General features: G+C 41.7%; 1 protein-coding gene across 6 annotated transcripts in view; it reads right to left on the bottom strand.

The window, feature by feature from the left end:
• The window catches only part of Nfrkb (nuclear factor related to kappaB binding protein), a 37,289-nt gene that overhangs the window by 17,170 nt on the left and 2,222 nt on the right, over window positions 1-17,897 (bottom strand). For 3 of the 6 annotated variants that reach the window (XM_048343603.1, XM_048343606.1, XM_048343600.1), the window contains exons 3-13: window positions 16,437-16,587; window positions 12,582-12,783; window positions 8,165-8,292; window positions 6,675-6,849; window positions 6,016-6,153; window positions 4,876-4,949; window positions 3,736-3,820; window positions 3,244-3,424; window positions 2,909-3,017; window positions 2,564-2,690; window positions 2,261-2,326 (exon numbers count right to left, since the gene is read on the bottom strand). In XM_048343603.1, the coding sequence (XP_048199560.1) occupies window positions 2,261-2,326; window positions 2,564-2,690; window positions 2,909-3,017; window positions 3,244-3,424; window positions 3,736-3,820; window positions 4,876-4,949; window positions 6,016-6,153; window positions 6,675-6,849; window positions 8,165-8,292; window positions 12,582-12,783; window positions 16,437-16,571 (1,420 nt within the window). In that variant the 5' untranslated portion in view covers window positions 16,572-16,587. Of the gene's footprint in view, window positions 1-2,260; window positions 2,327-2,563; window positions 2,691-2,908; window positions 3,018-3,243; window positions 3,425-3,735; window positions 3,821-4,875; window positions 4,950-6,015; window positions 6,154-6,674; window positions 6,850-8,164; window positions 8,293-12,581; window positions 12,784-16,436; window positions 16,588-17,627; window positions 17,681-17,897 lie in introns of those variants that run through there. The other 3 variants (XM_048343605.1, XM_048343604.1, XM_048343602.1) reach the window with 2 other exon arrangements.

The following is a 17,897-nucleotide window of genomic DNA, read 5'->3' on the forward strand; positions in this document are numbered from 1 at the left end:
AAAAAAGTCTGTGAGACTCTTATTTCCAATAAACTATTCAGAAAAAGCCAAAAGTGGCACTGTGGCTCAAGTGGTAGAGAGCCTTGAGCAAAAGAAGCTCAGAAGCAGTGTCCAGGCCCAGAATTCAAGCCCCAGGACCAGAAAAAAAAAAAAAAAAAGATTTAAGTGTAAGGCCAAACTAAAAAATCAGAGAGGAAGTTCCATGACATCATATATCATGTCTAACAGTCATTTTTTTTTTAAGATAAAGCACAGACAGTAAAAATGAACAAGTGGGATTGCGAGATTGCATTAAGCTAAAAAGCTTGGCACAGCAAAGAAAACAGTAGAAGGAATAAACCTACACAATGGGATAAAAAGTATTTACGAGCCATATGTGTAAAAAAGGCTAATACTCAAAATACATAAGGGAATTCTACAAAACAAAAAATTAAGTAAAAGTCAAAGTAAAAAAAAAAAATTTAATCCTATTTTAAAAACCAACAAAAAGCTCAAATATTTTCCCAAACATAGAGGCACAGAAAAAGTTACCCACCATCACTACTCATTTACAAGGAATGTAAATGATAATGACAGTGAGTCATCATCTCACATCAGGTACACTGTCATCAAAAATCAAAAAGAAGGTGTTAGCAAGAATGTAGAGAACAGGGAACAATTACACACTGTTGGTAGGAACATAAAATCATGTTGCTCTTAGGAAAAACAGTGTGGAGATTCCTCAAAAAATAAAAAAATAGAATTACCATATGGTTCCACTTCTAAGTATACTCAAAATAACTGAAATCAAGATTCCAAGGTGTCATTTCCACTCCAATGTTCATTGTAGTTTATTCACAATAGCCAAAATATAAAAAATGTACCTAAATATCCACCAACAGAATAAACAAATGTGACGACATCCAAAAGTATATTATTCAGCCTTAAAAAAGAGGAAATCTCACCATTTGCAACAGAATGGATGAATCTGTAATGTAATGGCAAGTAAAATGACAAGCACTTCACCATCTTACTTATAGGACTTGTCTAAAATAGTCAAACTCATATAAGCAGGGTGTTTCTCAGGGGCCAGAGAGAAAAGATAATGCTATTCAAGGGGTATAAAAGTTGAATAAGGTTTAGAGACAGGCTATACAACAGCCCCATATTTAATAATACAATACTATGACTTCAAAATTTGTTGAGAGGATTCACTTCATGTTGTTTTCTTACCAGGAAAAAAAAAGAAAAGGACACAGGATCAGCACTGATGGCTCACTCCTGTCATCCAAGCTTCTCAAGAGGCTGCAGTCCAAGGATTACAGTCCTTAAGCTTGAACTCAAGGCCTTACATTCTGCCTTGGCTTTTTCCACTCAAGGATGGCACTCTATACTACTTGAGCCACATCTCTACTTTCAGCTTTCTACTGGTTAACTAGAGATAAGAGATTCTCAGATTTGTCAGGCTGGTTTCAAAACCAAGATCCTTAGATCTCAGCCTCTTGAGTAGGATTACACATATAATCCTAGCTACAGAACGCTATTCTTTAGAAATAGTATTTTGAGCTGGGTGCTGGTGGCTCACACATGTAATCCTAGCTACTCAGGAAGCTGAGATCTGAGGATTGTAGCTCAAAGCCAGCTGAGGTAGGCAAGTCTATGAGACTCTTATCTCTATTTAATACCATAAAAGCCAGAAGTTGAGATGTGGCTCAAGTGGTGGAGAGCCAACCTTGAGCAAAAGAAGCTCAAGGACAGTGCCCAGGCCCTAAGTTCAACCTCCAGGATCCATACACACACACACAATGAATAATTAAATCGCTTTTTATTAGAGGCTATTCACTATTTCACTACATATTATCTCCAATAGCAAGGCCATTCTGAGTAAAGAAAAACAACTATACTATAAATCCAAAACCATTGGTATGGTTACTGCTGATGGTAGTTACTCTTGCATATTTACATTTAGCAATTACATAACTGCACTGTAATAAGAATTGGTCATAAAGTGGAGATGTGGCTCAAAGTGATGAAGCACTAGCCTTGAGAAAAAGAGCTCCAGGACAGCATGGGTCCTAAATTTAAGCACCACAACCAACAGAAGGGCTATTCTACCTCAGCTCTGATGAGCCCAAATCCAACTGGTGATCTTGAAGGAAGACTTCCTTCACAGAGTAAAGGTCTAATATTGCCTTTCTGTCCAGGGTCCTGGACTGTACTGATCAGAAGGCAAAAGAAACAGGAAAAGGAGTGAATGGGAAAGGTAATACAAACTACTTACCAAGCAATTTCCACTGCTGGGTTTTCTCTTTGAATTCAACAAATGGAGAGAAACTGGAAGGAACAGCTGAAAGAAATGGATCCCATGAATAAGGCACACAGGTCAGAGTGCTAAGCTCAGAACAAACAAAAACAGCCTGTACCCTGAGTGAGCTTCTGAGTGTTTCAGAGTGCATCAGGACAGTGATATCCAGAAATGATGATGCAAGTACAATGGGCCAAATGAGCACAGCTACTTTTAAACTGTAAGAACTACTTAAGACAAAACGGGAAAACAGTGACCCTTCAAAGAAAAGGGCCTTACCTCGACTTTCTCCAGCGAGATACTGCAGGGCTGGCAACACCAACTCAGCCCAGTTGGGAGCTGCAGAGAACCAGCTGTTGAGAGAGCTGGCTGGCGATGACTGCCAGTCCAAAACTCGCTCTTCCAGCTGAAGGGGAGGAAAAGCAGAATAAATTACCAGAAACTCCAGGGATGTGCCACAGCAAGCTAGGTATCGGGGTCTAGTGTCCTCAAGTCCCAAAGCAAGTTAGTATAGAACTTTGGGCAGAAGCTGACAGTTTTGCTTCTCAAGCTCGAGATCACCAAAGAGCTAGCTCAGCAATTTCAAAACTTTGGATATATACCTGATGTTTCCGAAAGTCTTACCATAGGAAGGCTGGCCTGATTCTCCAGCAGCAAGATCTCTAATAGAAGAGAGAAAAAACTAGAGGATATTTCATTGATTCCAAGGCAAGGCTTGAGGTCTTCTAGGGGCCTAAGGAAGAAAAACATAAGAACAACATCAGAACATCTAGATTCTCTCAGGTCCCTGAGCCTCCAAGCAGTCCTAAAAATTCAGGAAAGGAGCACAGGGCAGACTTATCCAGCAGAACCCCTGGGACTCAGGGCACACAGGCTTAACACACTACCAACCGGCTCATGAAGTCCAAAAGGACTGGGTGAAGCCCTCGGCTTAACATCCCACTCTGAGCAGCACTTACTCTTCCTTAATAGAAGATATTGCTAGTGGAGATGGGGCTTGAGAGAGAGGTGGGACCCCTTCAGTGCTACTCAGGGGCTCAGCCAGATCCTCTGCCTCTGATTTAATTAGCTTGATTTTCTTCTTCTTCTTTTCCTCTTTTTCCTTCACCTTCTTTTTAAGGACTGCCAGGTCATATAAGGCTGTGAAGAAAAAAAACAAAACACAAGTACAGAACTTCATTCTCTACATCAGGAAGTAAGAGGTATTATCTGCATAAAAATTATCTGCAGAAATATCTTAAGACACTGAGATTTTTTTTTTTAACTAAACTCAGTAAGTGGTTTACACCATAATTTTTAACATCTAGTGATCTTTTGTACTGGTTTTACATTCACAAGGGCAAGCACAAAGGAAACGATGGTTCTAGTTACTTTTGTTACATTTAGAAAGGCTCATACAATTTAACAGCACAGTTAGGCAAAGGCTACCTAGAGAGGTTCTAGTCTTTTACCTGCTAGAGAGCCCTTCCTGCCAGCATTTACTCGAGTCATGATGTCATTGAGGGTCAGGTCCCCTGTCAAAAGGTCCGGGTGATCCTAGATGTGATATACAGAAATCTGGTTATGGAGGCCCCCAAAACAACCAAAATCTGATGGTTACCTAACAGATTTACCTAACAGAGTAAGGTGTTATGTACATCTGAAAAAAATCATGTTAAGTTAAAACAAACAGTGACAAAACTATTGCTCTTAAACTGGGTACTAGTAGCTCATGCCTACAATGCTAGTACTCAAGAGGCTGAGATCTGATGACTGCAGTTCAAAGCCAGCCTGGGCAGGAAAGTCTGTGAGACACATCTTCAACTAACCACCAGAAAACCAGAAGTGGTACTGTGGCTCAAAGCTATAGAGCACTAACCTTGAGTAAAAGAGCTAGGGACAGTATCCAGGCCCCAAGTTCAAGCCCTATGACCAACCAAAAAACTACAGAGCAAAAAACAAACAAACAGTTGCCCTTCTTACTGTGCCTAAGAAAACTCAGTGTCGACTTTCCTGCTGTATGGTATTATAGTTCATAAAGTTCCTCTGCATTCCTTATTTCATGTACTCTTCAGTCTTATGAACACTGTTACATTTTACAAAGTCTATATATACATTCTGAAAAGCTAAAAGTTTTGCCCAATATTGCAGAAAGTATAAAAGACAGAATTCAGTTCTGACTTCCCACAGGGACTTTTCCTATCTTTTCTGCTTCAATAGCCCACTGTATTCTCGAGCTTGGTGAAGACTCAATCTGGTGGAGTGGAATAATGGAATCAGTAAAAAGTGAGAAAAGCATAAAGTTTGATGCTTGGCTCTAGCATTTACTGGTTGAAAGACCAAGGACAGTTGAATAACCTCTCTTAAGCAAAGGCAACATGAAAGTTACATTCATATATATTGTCATCATTAAGACTGAAGCAGATAGTGTCCAGCATCCTTTAGAAGGATGAAGACAAAGTACTTGTTCTGTCTCACATCTCTGATGCTAACTGACATTTTCCCTAGCATTAACAGGAAACACAGATAAAGTAGTGACTACCACTGCCTTACTCACAATAGCCAAACCAGAGACTGAACACCACACACAGCCACTCCCGTCCCAATCTTACTGGTTGATGTTTCCGCTTCTCATGATGCTTCTTTAACATTATCTTCAGGTCACTGTCCCCCAGTTCTATTTTATCTGAGAAAAAAAAGAACCAAACCATATGGGCTAGATAATTCACTAGGATGATGTTCTAATTTACATCTGGCATCATGTGACAGGTTTCCTTCTGCTGAGTGTATATTACAAGGCAAGCACTAGCTTTTAGTCTTTTTTTTTTTTGCCAGTCCTGGGCCTTAGGCTCAGGGCCTGAGCACAGACAGTCCCTGGTTTCTCTTTGCTCAAGGCTAGCTATCTGCCACTTGAGCCGCAGCGCCGCTTCTGGCCGTTTTCTATATAAATGGTGCTGGGGAATCAAACCCAGGGCTTCATGTATACAAGGCAAGCACTCTTGCCACTAGGCCATATTCCCAGCCCTGCTGAGTGTATATTACAAGTACTAAAACTCTTCAGAGTCAAAGGATCAGCACTTCCACTTTTCTATACACTGGTCAGTAAGTGATTTCAGTTATTTAGCGATCTGAAAACATATTAAAAGCTTAATATTCTCTTTTGACTCCTAAATATTGATTCTTCTTTGATTTCATAGACATTCTAAGAAACTGCTGGCTCTGATTACCCATTCTGTCCTATTACTGAGTTCTCCCCTAGTTTTGAGATCTCAAGATTCTGTTTTCTTTATCCCAAAATACCAAATCATCAGCTACTCATAATAATTTTCAAAACAAAGGAAAGAAGGCAGGCATGTAAACATGCATGATGTAGGCCGGGCACTGGTGGCTCACACCAGTAATCCTAGACATTCAGGAGGCTGAGGTCTAAGGATTGAGGATCAAAGCCAGCCCGGCAAAGTTCCTTATCTCCAATTAGCTACCAAAAGAAGAGAAGTGGAGGTGTGGCTCAAGTGGTAGAGTGCTAGCTCAGGGGCATTGCCCAGGCCCTGAGATCAAGCCCCAGGACCAGCATGTGTGTGCACGTGCACACAAACACACACAGAATGTGGAATGTTATACCAAATTCCCCACTTGTAGGGAGAACTGCTATTTCCTGGCAGATAAGAATCTAGCCCCCATCTCCCTCCAGAGTAGTTCACACTCTGCCCTGTAAGCTTCCAGAACAGGGTGAGAATGAGCCCGGTTCTCACCTGCAGTTTTCATATCCGTAGTGGAAAGCGTGGGCACCACCCTCAGGGGCACCGCAGGACTAGGAGAACGCGCAGGAGAGCTTGGAAGCCATGAGCTGAGATCTTCAAAAGAAAATTGTTCTTGTAAATCCAACGTGGCTGTGGACTCCAATAGGGGAGATTGGGTAAGTGGCCATTTGGGTTCAACAGGGCTAAGCCAACAACATGGAGGTCAGGGTTCCACAATCCTTTCTGACCCTTCCCCAGACGAGCTGGAGCACACTTAGGTCATTTAAACGGCTCTTCCAGGAGAGAGACTTCAACAGTGATGGGGTCGCATTGCAGCAGGCCAACAGTCACTACTACTCTCCTGTAAGGGGAAAAGCAGTTCTCTCAAGTGGCACAATGGGACCAGAAGGCCTACTGTGGAGAGACCCTGCCCAGCAGGGATCCATCCAAAAGGTGCTCATCTAACTCAAGTGCCTCAGGAGCACAAGGCTAATGAGGGCATGGAATCACTCCCATCTACCAGCATCTCACTCAGCAACTCACACAATGAGGCCAATGAGTCCCACTCTCCACCCCCAAGACAAGACAATTTGGAGGGCTGCTTTACTGAGGGGTGAGTAACTGCCACTAGCTCTGATGCCCAGCCATCCCAAGTGTCCAAGGACACTCACCCTCTTCATCAGAGGACAGCGCTGTGTCACCACACTCCTCCTTCACTTCCCTCAAGACCTTCAGGTAGCGCTGCTGTGTCCGCCACTCCCGCTCCTCGGGGCTGCGGGAGGGTGAGGGGCGCTTCTGCCTGAAGGGAAGGGCTGGGCCACTCCTGCGGGCCATCTCCAGCAGATCCTAGGATGAGATCAGATAGGTAGAGTAGCCACCATCACCCATCTTGCTCTTTGTATACTTTGCCAAGCTACATTTTCTTTTCTTAGATGTTAAACTCAGTTCCCGATCCTAGATGACAAAGGAAAATGCAGATAGGAATACATGCAAACAGGGCTGGGAATATGGCCTAGTGGCAAGAGTGCTTGCCTCCTATACATGAAGCCCTGGGTTCGATTCCCCAGCACCACATATGTAGAAAATGGCCAGAAGTGGTGCAGTGCTCAGGCCCTGAGTTTAAGGCCCAGGACTGGCCAAAAAAAAAAAAAAAAAAAAAAAAAGTCAAAAGGAATACATGCAAACAAAAAGAGCCTATATCAATTACAGACTAAGTATCCCTAGTATAAATCTGAAATCTCTAGTATAAATCTGGAAATACGGTCTAGTGGCAAGAGTGCTTGCCTCCTATACATGAAGCCCTGGGTTCGATTCCTCAGCACCACATATACAGAAAAGGCCAGAAGTGGCACTGTGGCTCAAGTGGTTGAGTGCTAGCCTTGAGCAAAAAGAAGTGAGGGACAGTGCTCAGGCCCTGAGTTCAAGCCCTAGGACTGGCAAAAAAAGAAAAATCTGAAACTTTGTGAATGCCAACATGACACCACGAATAAAAAGGAAAAATTCCACACCTGAACTCAAACTGCAGTGCTGAACTGACCCACTGAGAAAGACCAGACATCAAAGTAATCTATACTGAAGCTTAAAGAACAGCTTAAAGGGCTGGATGCCAGTGGCCCACATCCGTACTGTAATCTTTGCTACTCAAGAGGCTGAGATCTGGGGATCGTGGTTTAAAGCCAGCCAGACAAGAAAGTTCATGATCACCAATTAACCACCAAAGAGCCAGAAGTAGTCACAGAAGCTCAGAGACAGTGCCCAAGCCCCGAACCTTGAGTTCATAGGACTTGCACCCCCCCCCAAAAAAAACCCAAAAAACCAAAAAACACATAAAGAACTTGGAACAATTTTGCCTCTGAGAATGATTAGTCTAGAAGAGACCCAGAAGCCTCTGAGCTTTCTGTTCTACAAACCCATCATAAATTTAGATGTTCCTGTGCCTCCAATCAATTCCAAAGCATCCTAAATTTTCTTCAGTAATCTTCAATGGCTCAAAATCCATTCATTTTTCTTGGTAAAAATTGAGTCTACCATTTTTCATCAATTTAGGAAGCAGTATCTTTCACATGTTTTAACATCTCTGAAATTGGTAACATTCTTTTCCTTAGTGGTATCTTTTGTACCTAAACCACATTTTATTTAACCAGTTACCAACACTACTTACACTCCGGGAAGCAAGAATCTGCTTTAGCAGCCGATGGAAATACTGCTGTTGAGAGCTGAGGTATCGCTTATACTGTGACTTGAAGCACAACTGCCGATACTTTACTACCTCAGGGTTAAAATGTCCATCTGAAAAAAAAACAACCCACAAAAATACAATTTTATATCAGTCCACACAGATTTAATGAGCTTTGGAAAAATAACTATTAAAAGAAGCAACATGATAAATTATACAGGTCTCTAGGCAATCACACAGAGTGGGACCAATGGAGAGGAGCACAAAGGCACAATAGCCATGTGCATCTGATCATATAAAAAACAATATTTATCAAAATGAACTCCAGAAAATGGAAACGAGGTTTTTATTTCCTGTGTTTCTGTTTCTATTTTCTTTTCCTCATCTTATCTGTCTTTCGAAACAAAAGGAGGGGGACACAGAAATGGTGGGACAAAGGGTGAACAAATGCAACAGTGATGCTCACTAGAGTCTAGGTTGAAAATAAACTATACAACTTGTCGGTGGGGATGGGAGGGAAAAACTAGGAAAGAACAAGGGAAGGGGGAACATTGTCTGACTTAGGTAACTATAATCCCTCTGTACATCAATAACAATAAAGAAAAAATTTTAAATAATAAAGGATTCAGGAAGGAGAATAAAAAGACTGCTGAAAACAATGAAAGTTCAATTAAGGCTGATAAACTTAACAGCCACCATAATGCAATCAGCTTCAGTAAAACTAGGAGTAAAATGAAATGGACAGAAACTTCAGCCTTGACATGTCTTGTCGGTATACCCACCCTTCTCTGGACAGCCACACTATTCAGGGAAGCACACCAGCCCTGCTGACGGTCCCAACACCACATAAGATTTTACACACAATCCTCTAAAGCTAACCAGATTTCTACTGTACTCCACAGCAAAGGAGACAGAGTACTCCCATCTGAGGCCACAGCTTCACTGAAACATCTCCCTGCCAACCACAGAGGATAATTCCTTTTTAAAGTAGTAACTCTACATCACCTTGACAATAAAATTAAATTTAAAAAAATTAAAGTAGTAACTCATCTAAGGAAGAACTGCAGTTAGGCACAAGGGTGTGCCATAGTCTCAGCTACTAAGGAGACTATGGCAGCTGAAACTTCAGCCCAAAGAGTTCAAAGCCAGCCTGAGCAACAAAATAACATCCTGTCTCTTAAAAACAAAAAAGGCTCTGAGGATGTAGTGGTGCAGCATTTGCCTTGTAAATACAATGCCCTTTTTGAGTATCAGGACCACATAAAATGAAACATGGTTTGTTTTTTTGGTTGATGTTGGTGTTTTGTTTTGGGGTTTTTCTTGTTTGTTCTTTTTTCTGTCCTTTGCAGGGCCTAAGAGGGATGTGGCACAGAAATGGAGGGAGAAACGATGAACAAATGCAAGTACGGGTACTCCGTGTGTACTATGTAGAAAATAAGCTATATGTAATTTGTGGGATGGGAGAGGTAAACTAGGGGAAAGCACAGGAAGTGGTGACACTGTCCAAATAGAAATGTACTCATTACCTGACTTGTGTAACTGTAATCCCTTTGGACATCACCTTTATAATAACAATTAAAAACTTAAAAAGAAAAAAAGCAGCCAGGTGCTAGTGGTTGACACCTATTAATCCTAGCTACTCAGGAGGCTAAGATCCGAGGATCATGGTTCCAAGCCAGCCCAAGCAAAAAAGCGCATAGGACTCATCTCTAATTAATCACAAAAGCCAGAAGTGGAACTGTGGCTCAAGTGGTAGAATGCTAGCCTTAAGCAAAAGAAACTCAGGAAGAGAAGGTCCTAAATTCAAGGCCCAGGACAAACACACACACGCACACACGCACGCGCGGTGGGGGGAAGGAATGCTAATTTTAAGTCCTTAAAATGATGGTGGGTAAGAAATGGTAAGCCTGATGTCTCTAACAACAAGATGTCCAATTTAACATAACTCAAGATATGCAGCACTTTCAGGCCATCCTATCAAAGGCATCCCAAAAAGGAAAGAAGAAACAGGTACTACTTCTCTATATAATCGAGAGAGGAAACTGACTTAGAATTGGTAACCTCTAAATAATAGAGGTTGCAACCTCTCAATAATAACAAGGATCACCAGTGGTAGCAAATACCACTGGGTAAACTGGCTTTAGAGTAATAGATCTATCACTTGACCTCAAAGTAGCCTCTGACAAATTACTTTGTAATTATAAAGAAAAAGAGATGCCCTTATAATCAATAGCTCTGACAAATACCTCTTCTTTTTGTTGTTGGTTGTAGGGCTTGAACTCAGAGCCTGAGCGCTGTTCCTTAGCTTTCTTGCTCAAGGCTAGCGTTCTACCACTTTGAGCTATACAGCTCCATTTTCAGTTGTTTAAGCGTCTCATGAGGACTTTTCTGCCTGTGCTGGCTTCAAACCATGATCCTCAGATCTCAGCCTTCTGAGTAACTAGGATTACAGGCATGAGCCAGTGCCTTAACCAAATGATTGCACATGCATTACCAATGATAGAAAATTGACACCATCTGCTTCCAGAGGTGACAAAACAAGAAAGCATTTCCCACAAAGCATTCTAGCAAAAAAAAAAAAAAAAAAAAAATTGGCAAAATCTAATCATAAAGCAACAAGGATGACAAATTAGCAGAAATCAGGACATTATTATTCAATTCTATTATCCCTCCTAGACTCTTCAAAACTGCCAATTTGAGCTGGGTACCAGCAGCTCATGGCTGTCATCCTAGCTACTCAGGAGGCTGAGATCTGAGGATCACAGTTCAAAGCTAGCCTAGGCAGGAAACTCCATGAGACTCTTCCCTCCAATAAATTACCAAAAAGCCAGAAATGGAGCTGTTGCTCAAGTGGTAGAGTGCTAGTCTTAAGCAAAAAATAAATTAAAAAGCTCAGAGACAACCTGAGTTCAGGCTCTAGGATTGGCACAAAAAAACAAAACAAGATAAACAAACAAACAAAAAAAACCCTATCAGTTTGTAGAAAAAATACACTAAAGGGCAGAGTACATACTGTGTTCAAAAAGCTCAAGAGACTAAGTGCGTAACACACTGTTGATACTGATCCCTGTATGGGTACTGGATTTAAACAGCAATGTACACAACACATGTCTACAACAATTAAGAACATCTGAACATGAAATCGCCTAGGATACTATTTGCTCAGTACAAAAGGTCCTGAGTCAGCTCAGAGGGCTGTGATTAGGTCCTTATTAGGAAATACATGAGCTGGGCACTTGTGGCTCACACCTGTAATCCTAGCTACTCAGGAGGCTGAGATCTGAGGGTCGTAATTCAAAGCCAGCCCAGGCAAGAAAGTTCATGAGACTCTTAGGTACAATAAACTACTCAGAAAAAGCTGGAAGTAGCACTGAAGCTCAAGAGGTAGAGCACAAAGAGGCTCAGGGACAGCACCAGGCCCTGAGTTCAAGCTGCCCCAGGACCAGCTAAAAGAAAGAGAAAGAGAAAGAGAAAGAGAGAGAGAGAGAGAGAGAGAGAGAGAGAGAGAGAGAGAGAGATGCTAAAATGAAATGCCATGTTTTTCTACAGGAAATATAAAAAACAAGCTGGGCACTGGTGGCTCACATCTGCAACCCTAGCTACTCAGGAGGCTGAGATCTGAAAGGCTTGGTTCCAAGCCAGCCCAGGCATTTATCTCTGTGACACCCATCTCCAACTAAGCACCAAAAACCAGTAGTGGAGCTATGGCTCAAAGTAGTAGAGTCCTAGCCTTGAGCAAAAGAGCTAAAGGACAGTGCCCAGGCCTTGCGTTCAAGCCCATGACTGACTAAAAAAAAATAAGTTTAAAGACCACTAATAAAAATTAGGACCTCTGAGATGGTAGTAACCTTTCACTTTGTGTTTGGGGTAATAGTAAGCAGCTGGGTTTCTATTATTTTCTGCTTGTCAATCAAATCTCATCTTTAAAAATACTACACAGACAGAAAAACATTACACAAACCATTCTCTGCTACATTAGAATCTATACAGAAAAATGAAGAGAAGTTAGGTGACAGTGAATCGTGTCTGAATCCTAACTACACGGGAGGTTGAAAATGGAAGGTCTCTGATTCAGGCCAGCTCAGAAAGAAAAGTCCCCAAGATTCCAACTCAGTGGAAAAATCCTGGCATGGTGGTGTGTGCCTGACTCCCCAGGTAGGCTGAGAAGCCTAAAACAGGCTGTACCTGGGTTGGAAGCAAGTCTCTTTTCTAAGACATAACCAGTACAAAAGCAAGCTACAGCAATGTCTAGCTGTGGAGTCCAAGCCTAGCAAGAACAAGGCCTTGAGTTCAAATCCCAGTAGGAGAAAACAAAGTTCTCAATAAAATGAAAGCATTATTCTCCTAAGTGAAAGTATCCCCACATTCCACCCTAATAAAAACACAACATTGAGCTATGGACCTCGGAAAAGCTTCTGGGCGATGTGCAGAGGGTTTCCAAAGCGGAAGTTCTCCCCGCTGAACAGGGCGAGGATGAGCCCGTTTTGCTGCTCCGCACTGTCCACAGGAAAATGAGGCAGAAACTGCCGGAGGTGTGCACGCTGAGAGTCACTCAAGACTTCCTGCCACGTGGAGAGGCTGACCACATCAAAGAATATCTCGGGCTAGAAGAATTCAGGCAAAACAAAAAAATAACAGAAAAAAATAGACTTTTAAGTTTGTGTGGGTATAATGTAGTAAGACATATATAGCACAGAATCTACCATTTTATCATTTCTAAGTCTGCAGTTCAGTGGTTTCTAGTTCATTCACATTTGTTGTGCCACCATGACTACCATTCAAGTTTAAACTGAAGAAACTGAAATCCCGGTATAGAAATTCCACAATAAAACTCCTTAGGCAATTAACTTATACTAATACAATAAAACAAAATAAAATTCCAATGACTTCTACTCAACTCTCAAAAACTAAGAAATTAAAAATAATAATATATAAGCCACAACAGTATACCTAACAGCACATAATTCCAGAGGAGAAGGATCGCAGTAGCCAGAAGCACATGTGGAAGCCATCTGTGCCCCACAAGAGTGTGATGGTGGACACCTGAATCCAGGTTAAACTGCAGTGAGGAGAAAGTTAACATGGAGGGGAGTTTGAGAGCTGAGGTCACTGGCTAACAGTGAGCATCAGCAAGACAGAGGTCATTTTCATTTCACTCATTACACATCACATGTATCTGCCAGGTACTAAGCTAGACTAGCACAGACACTGCCTGGAGGGTTAACAATTAAACATATAATTACAGTCCAGTTTAAGAGGTGCTGATGTGTACACAAACACACAGTATAGAAGAGAAAGGCCCACTAGAAAGAATAATAAGATAGTTAATGATATAAGGAAAGGGGGAAAATGCTGACAGAGAAATTAAAAATCCACAGAACAAAGCCATAAAAACAAATTAATACAAAAGAAAGGAAAACAGTTAACCTGTGGAGATATGGAGAAAGGAGATGAGGCATACTGGGGCTACAAGGGTAGTGTTAATACACTAAGAGGGTGCTAGGTGCTGGGTGTCCACACCTGTAATCATAACTACTGAGGAGGCTGAGCTCAGAGGACTGAAGGTCAATGTCAGCCTGGCAGGAAAGTCTGTAAGACCCTTATTTTCAATTAACTACCAAAAAGTCAAAGTGGAGCTATGGCTCAAGTGGTAAACTGCCCCAGAACTTGAGCAAAAAAGCTAAGGGATGGCACCCAGACTCTGAGTTCAAGCCTCAGTACTAGCACCAAATAAATAAATAAATAAATAAATAAATAAATAAATAAAAACAACACTAAGTACTAGTGGTGCCACATGGGTTCTCTCTCCCATTCTATCTTTACTATTTTGAAAGTGAGTTTTGCTATAGTGCCCAGAAGCTCATAAGCTCCAGTGATCCTATTGCCTTGGTCTCAGACCACAGGGATACAACATACCCAACTATTTTATTATTATTTAAACTGTGTATAAATGTTTTACATAGTCTTATGAGTAACACATTTTTAAAATTAAAAAATGTTCAAAAGCCGGGCTTTAGTGGCTCATGCCTGTCAGTAATCCATAGCTATTCAGGAGGCTGAGATCTGAGGATAGAGATTGGAAGCCAACTGGGACAAATAAATCCCCGATTACCCAGGAAAAGGCCCAAAGTGGAAGTGTGGTTCAAGTATAGAGGACTAGTGTTGAGTTTTTTCACCAAATGACAGCCTAAGGCCCTGATTTCAAGCACCAGCACAGAGAAAGAGAAAGAGAAAGAGAGAGAGAGAAAGAGAGAGAGAGAGAGAGAGAGAGAGAGAGAGAGAGAGAGAGAGAGAGAGAGAGAGAATGAGCGAGGTTCAGTTCAGGCAATGTCTGGCTAGAGGAAGGACAGAGAAAGGTGTGCAAGGCAATGGATAAAAAGAACCTGTTAGGTGGCTCTGACTTTATCCTAAGGAACAAGAGAGCTATAATCTCAGGAGAAACTCAATAATCCAGCCACCTACCAATCATCTTTGCCTGAATGTGGCAAAAGTATCTCAGATTCAATGTCCAAAATCTTCTAACTCGATGTCTGGCATTAAACAAACACTTATAAGTATTAGTTGACTAAATGAATGATCTACAGCGATTTCCTTGAAAGAATATGCAAAGAACATACAACTAGACTGGGCACCACAGCTGGATCATGTCACATACATAAAATGCAATTTTTGTTTTGTTTTGTTTTTTGCCAGTCCTGGGGCTTGAACTCAGGGTCTGAGCACTCTCCCTGGCTTCTTTTTGCTCAAGGCTAGTGCTCTACCACTTGAGCCACAGAGCCACTTCTGGCTTTTTCTATACATGTGGTGCTGAGGAATCGAACCCTGGGCTTCATGTATGTGAGGCGAGCACTCTACCACTAGGCCATATTCCCAGCCCACAATGCAATTTTTAAAAAGGAATGGGAACTATAAATGCCAACTGCAACACAGGTGCTATTGCAGTGGGAGCTTGTATCAGAAGGGCACACTAATGGCTCTCATTTTATCTACAATGTTTGACATATAATGGAAGAATCTGAAGCAGACAGGACTACATGAAATTATCTCTTAAAACTAACACAGGCATTTGCATACTACACTTGCACACACCACACACTCACACACATATGCTGAGTCTGTGTGTGTACTATCTACATGTTCAAACTGCAGCACACCAAATAAAATGCATGCTTAAGTGAATGTTTTCATACATAGTTACCTGCACACAAACACCTTGGCAATGATGATGATAGCACATCTTGCCTATAAACATGGTCAGAGGTTTGCTGGCATCCCATCTAACTCAGGCATGTACTCTCACATGGTTATTTGATGGACAGACATAACATGCCAGAGTTTTGTTTAATGATTCACAACACAACAATCGTTTTAACATAAACACATATTTCTATGCTTAAAACATACCACCACCTTTTTACTGCATTGTCTGTTTCTTGAGACAGGACTCTACTAACCCAGGTTAGCCTCAAACTCGTGATCTTCCTGTTTCAGACTCCCTAGTGCTAGGATTACAAGCCTAAACTCATCACATCTGACCTAATCTTTTTGTTGTTGGTGGTCGGGGCTTGGACTCAGGATCTGGGTGCGTCCCTAAGCTTTTTCGCTCAAGGCTAGAGCTTTGTCACTTTGAGCCACAGCACCACTTCTGGTTTTCTAGGGGTTAATTGGAGAAAAGAGTCTCACAGACTTTCCTGATGGGACTGGTTTAAAACCACCAGGCTCAGATCTCAGTGTCCTAAATTGCTAGGATTACAGGAGCGAGCCATTGGCACTTGGCTTGACCTAATTTTTTTTTTTTTTTTTGGCCAGTCCTGGGCCTTGGACTCAGGGCCTGAGCACTGTCCCTGGCTTCTTCCCGCTCAAGGCTAGCACTCTGCCACTTGAGCCACAGCGCCGCTTCTGGCCGTTTTCTGTATATGTGGTGCTGGGGAATCGAACCTAGGGCCTCGTGTATCCGAGGCAGGCACTCTTGCCACTAGGCTATATCCCCAGCCCCTAATTTTTTTTTAACTAATGACAATTATCAAAAATAAGGTTCATCTCATGTTATCAAGTTATTCTGGCACATTATTAAACACGTAGAATGCAGCATATGCTTTCTTCCTTAGACATTTTACACTTAAAATAGAAAATAGGAGATGACTCCACCTACAATGCAGAAAAAAGAAAGCAGGCCTGAAAACTCTACAGTGGGAAAGAGCTTGAGAATAGCTGCTATTAGAAGGTGAGAAATGCTTGCAACAATGTAACTACTCACATCCTCCAGAAGGTCCTCCGGTAGGCTAACCCTGGTGCCTCCCAGCATACAATCCTCCATAATGCGGGTGCCATGGCCATCTCCACATGGACCAAGTTCCAGGGGATCCGTCAGCATATGATCCAAAGAATCCATTGTGCTCCAAGGTACCCTGAACAAAAATGCATCTTGAGGCAGAAATACAGAAATCTGGAAAACATTCCTTCTCAAATTGACTTTCAAGTCCTATCCTTCTACCCTAACTAAAAATAACTTCTCCCTCCCTTCCTAAACTGCACCTTCCACCCGAATTTTCTAGAAGAGCTGTTTTCTCAAAATGCTTCTACACTAACTCCTACCTTCATAAATTTCTTATACTTTCACTTAGCGATGTAGAATGACACTCAGAAAATAAATTATAAACAGATTACAGTCATAATTAAGAGTCCCAGGTCAGCCAGGCATTGGTGGCTCACGCCAAAAATCCTAGCTACTCAGGAGGCTGAGATCTAAGAATCACAGTTCAAAGCCAGCCCAGGCAGGAAAGTCCATGAGACTCTTTCTCCAATTAACCACCAGAGAACCAAAAGTGGAGCTGTGGCTCAAAGTGGTAGGATAGCACCCAGGCCCCATTCAAGCACCAAGGCTGACCAAAAAGAAAGCTCAGTGCTGGTGGCTCATGAGTATAATCTTAGCTACTCAGGAGGCTGAGATCTGAAGATAATGGTTCAAAGCCAGCCTAGGTAAGAAAGTCCACGAGATTTTTATCTCCAGTTAACCACTAGAAAACTGGGTGTGGAGCTTGGCTCAAAATGGTAGCTTTGAGCAAAAAAGCTTGGCGACAATGCCCAGGCACTGAGTTCAAGCCACACCAATAACAAAAGAGTTCTCAAGTCAATAATCACTCCACTGTAACATAATTTAATAATTTGGGGCAGTTAATTTTTCTCTATTATACAACACACTGAAAATCTGTGTATACTAGTAAGCCTCAGACAGTAATGGTAACAGTTACTTGAAATGGGCCCAGTAAGACATTCATGTACCTCCATTAATTCCTGCAACAGGGATATATTTACACTTATTCTACTGATACTAAAAATAAAGATTAGGTGTAAGTAGCTCACACCTGTAATCCTAGTTACTCAAGAGGCTGAAATCTGAGAATCTCAGTTCAAAGTTAGCATGGGCAGAAAAGTCTGAGACTCTTACCTCCAATTAACCAGCAAAAAATTGGAACTGAAGATGTAGTTCAAGTGGTAGAGTGCCAGCCATGAGCAGAAAAAAACTGAGAGGTTGAGGCCCTGAGTTCAGGCACAGTACTGCACACACACAAAAATAAATAAATAAAAGAATAAATGAATTAATAAATAAATAAAAATAGGTAATTAACTTGTCCTCCATCCTCCAAAGGCCATACTAAACCTAAGTCTACCTACCTGCAAATCCATGGTTTTTCTTCCGTAGGTTGGCATATGAACT

Source organism: Perognathus longimembris, chromosome 3 (assembly GCF_023159225.1).
Source record: "Perognathus longimembris pacificus isolate PPM17 chromosome 3, ASM2315922v1, whole genome shotgun sequence".
Classification (NCBI taxonomy): Eukaryota; Metazoa; Chordata; class Mammalia; order Rodentia; family Heteromyidae; genus Perognathus; species Perognathus longimembris.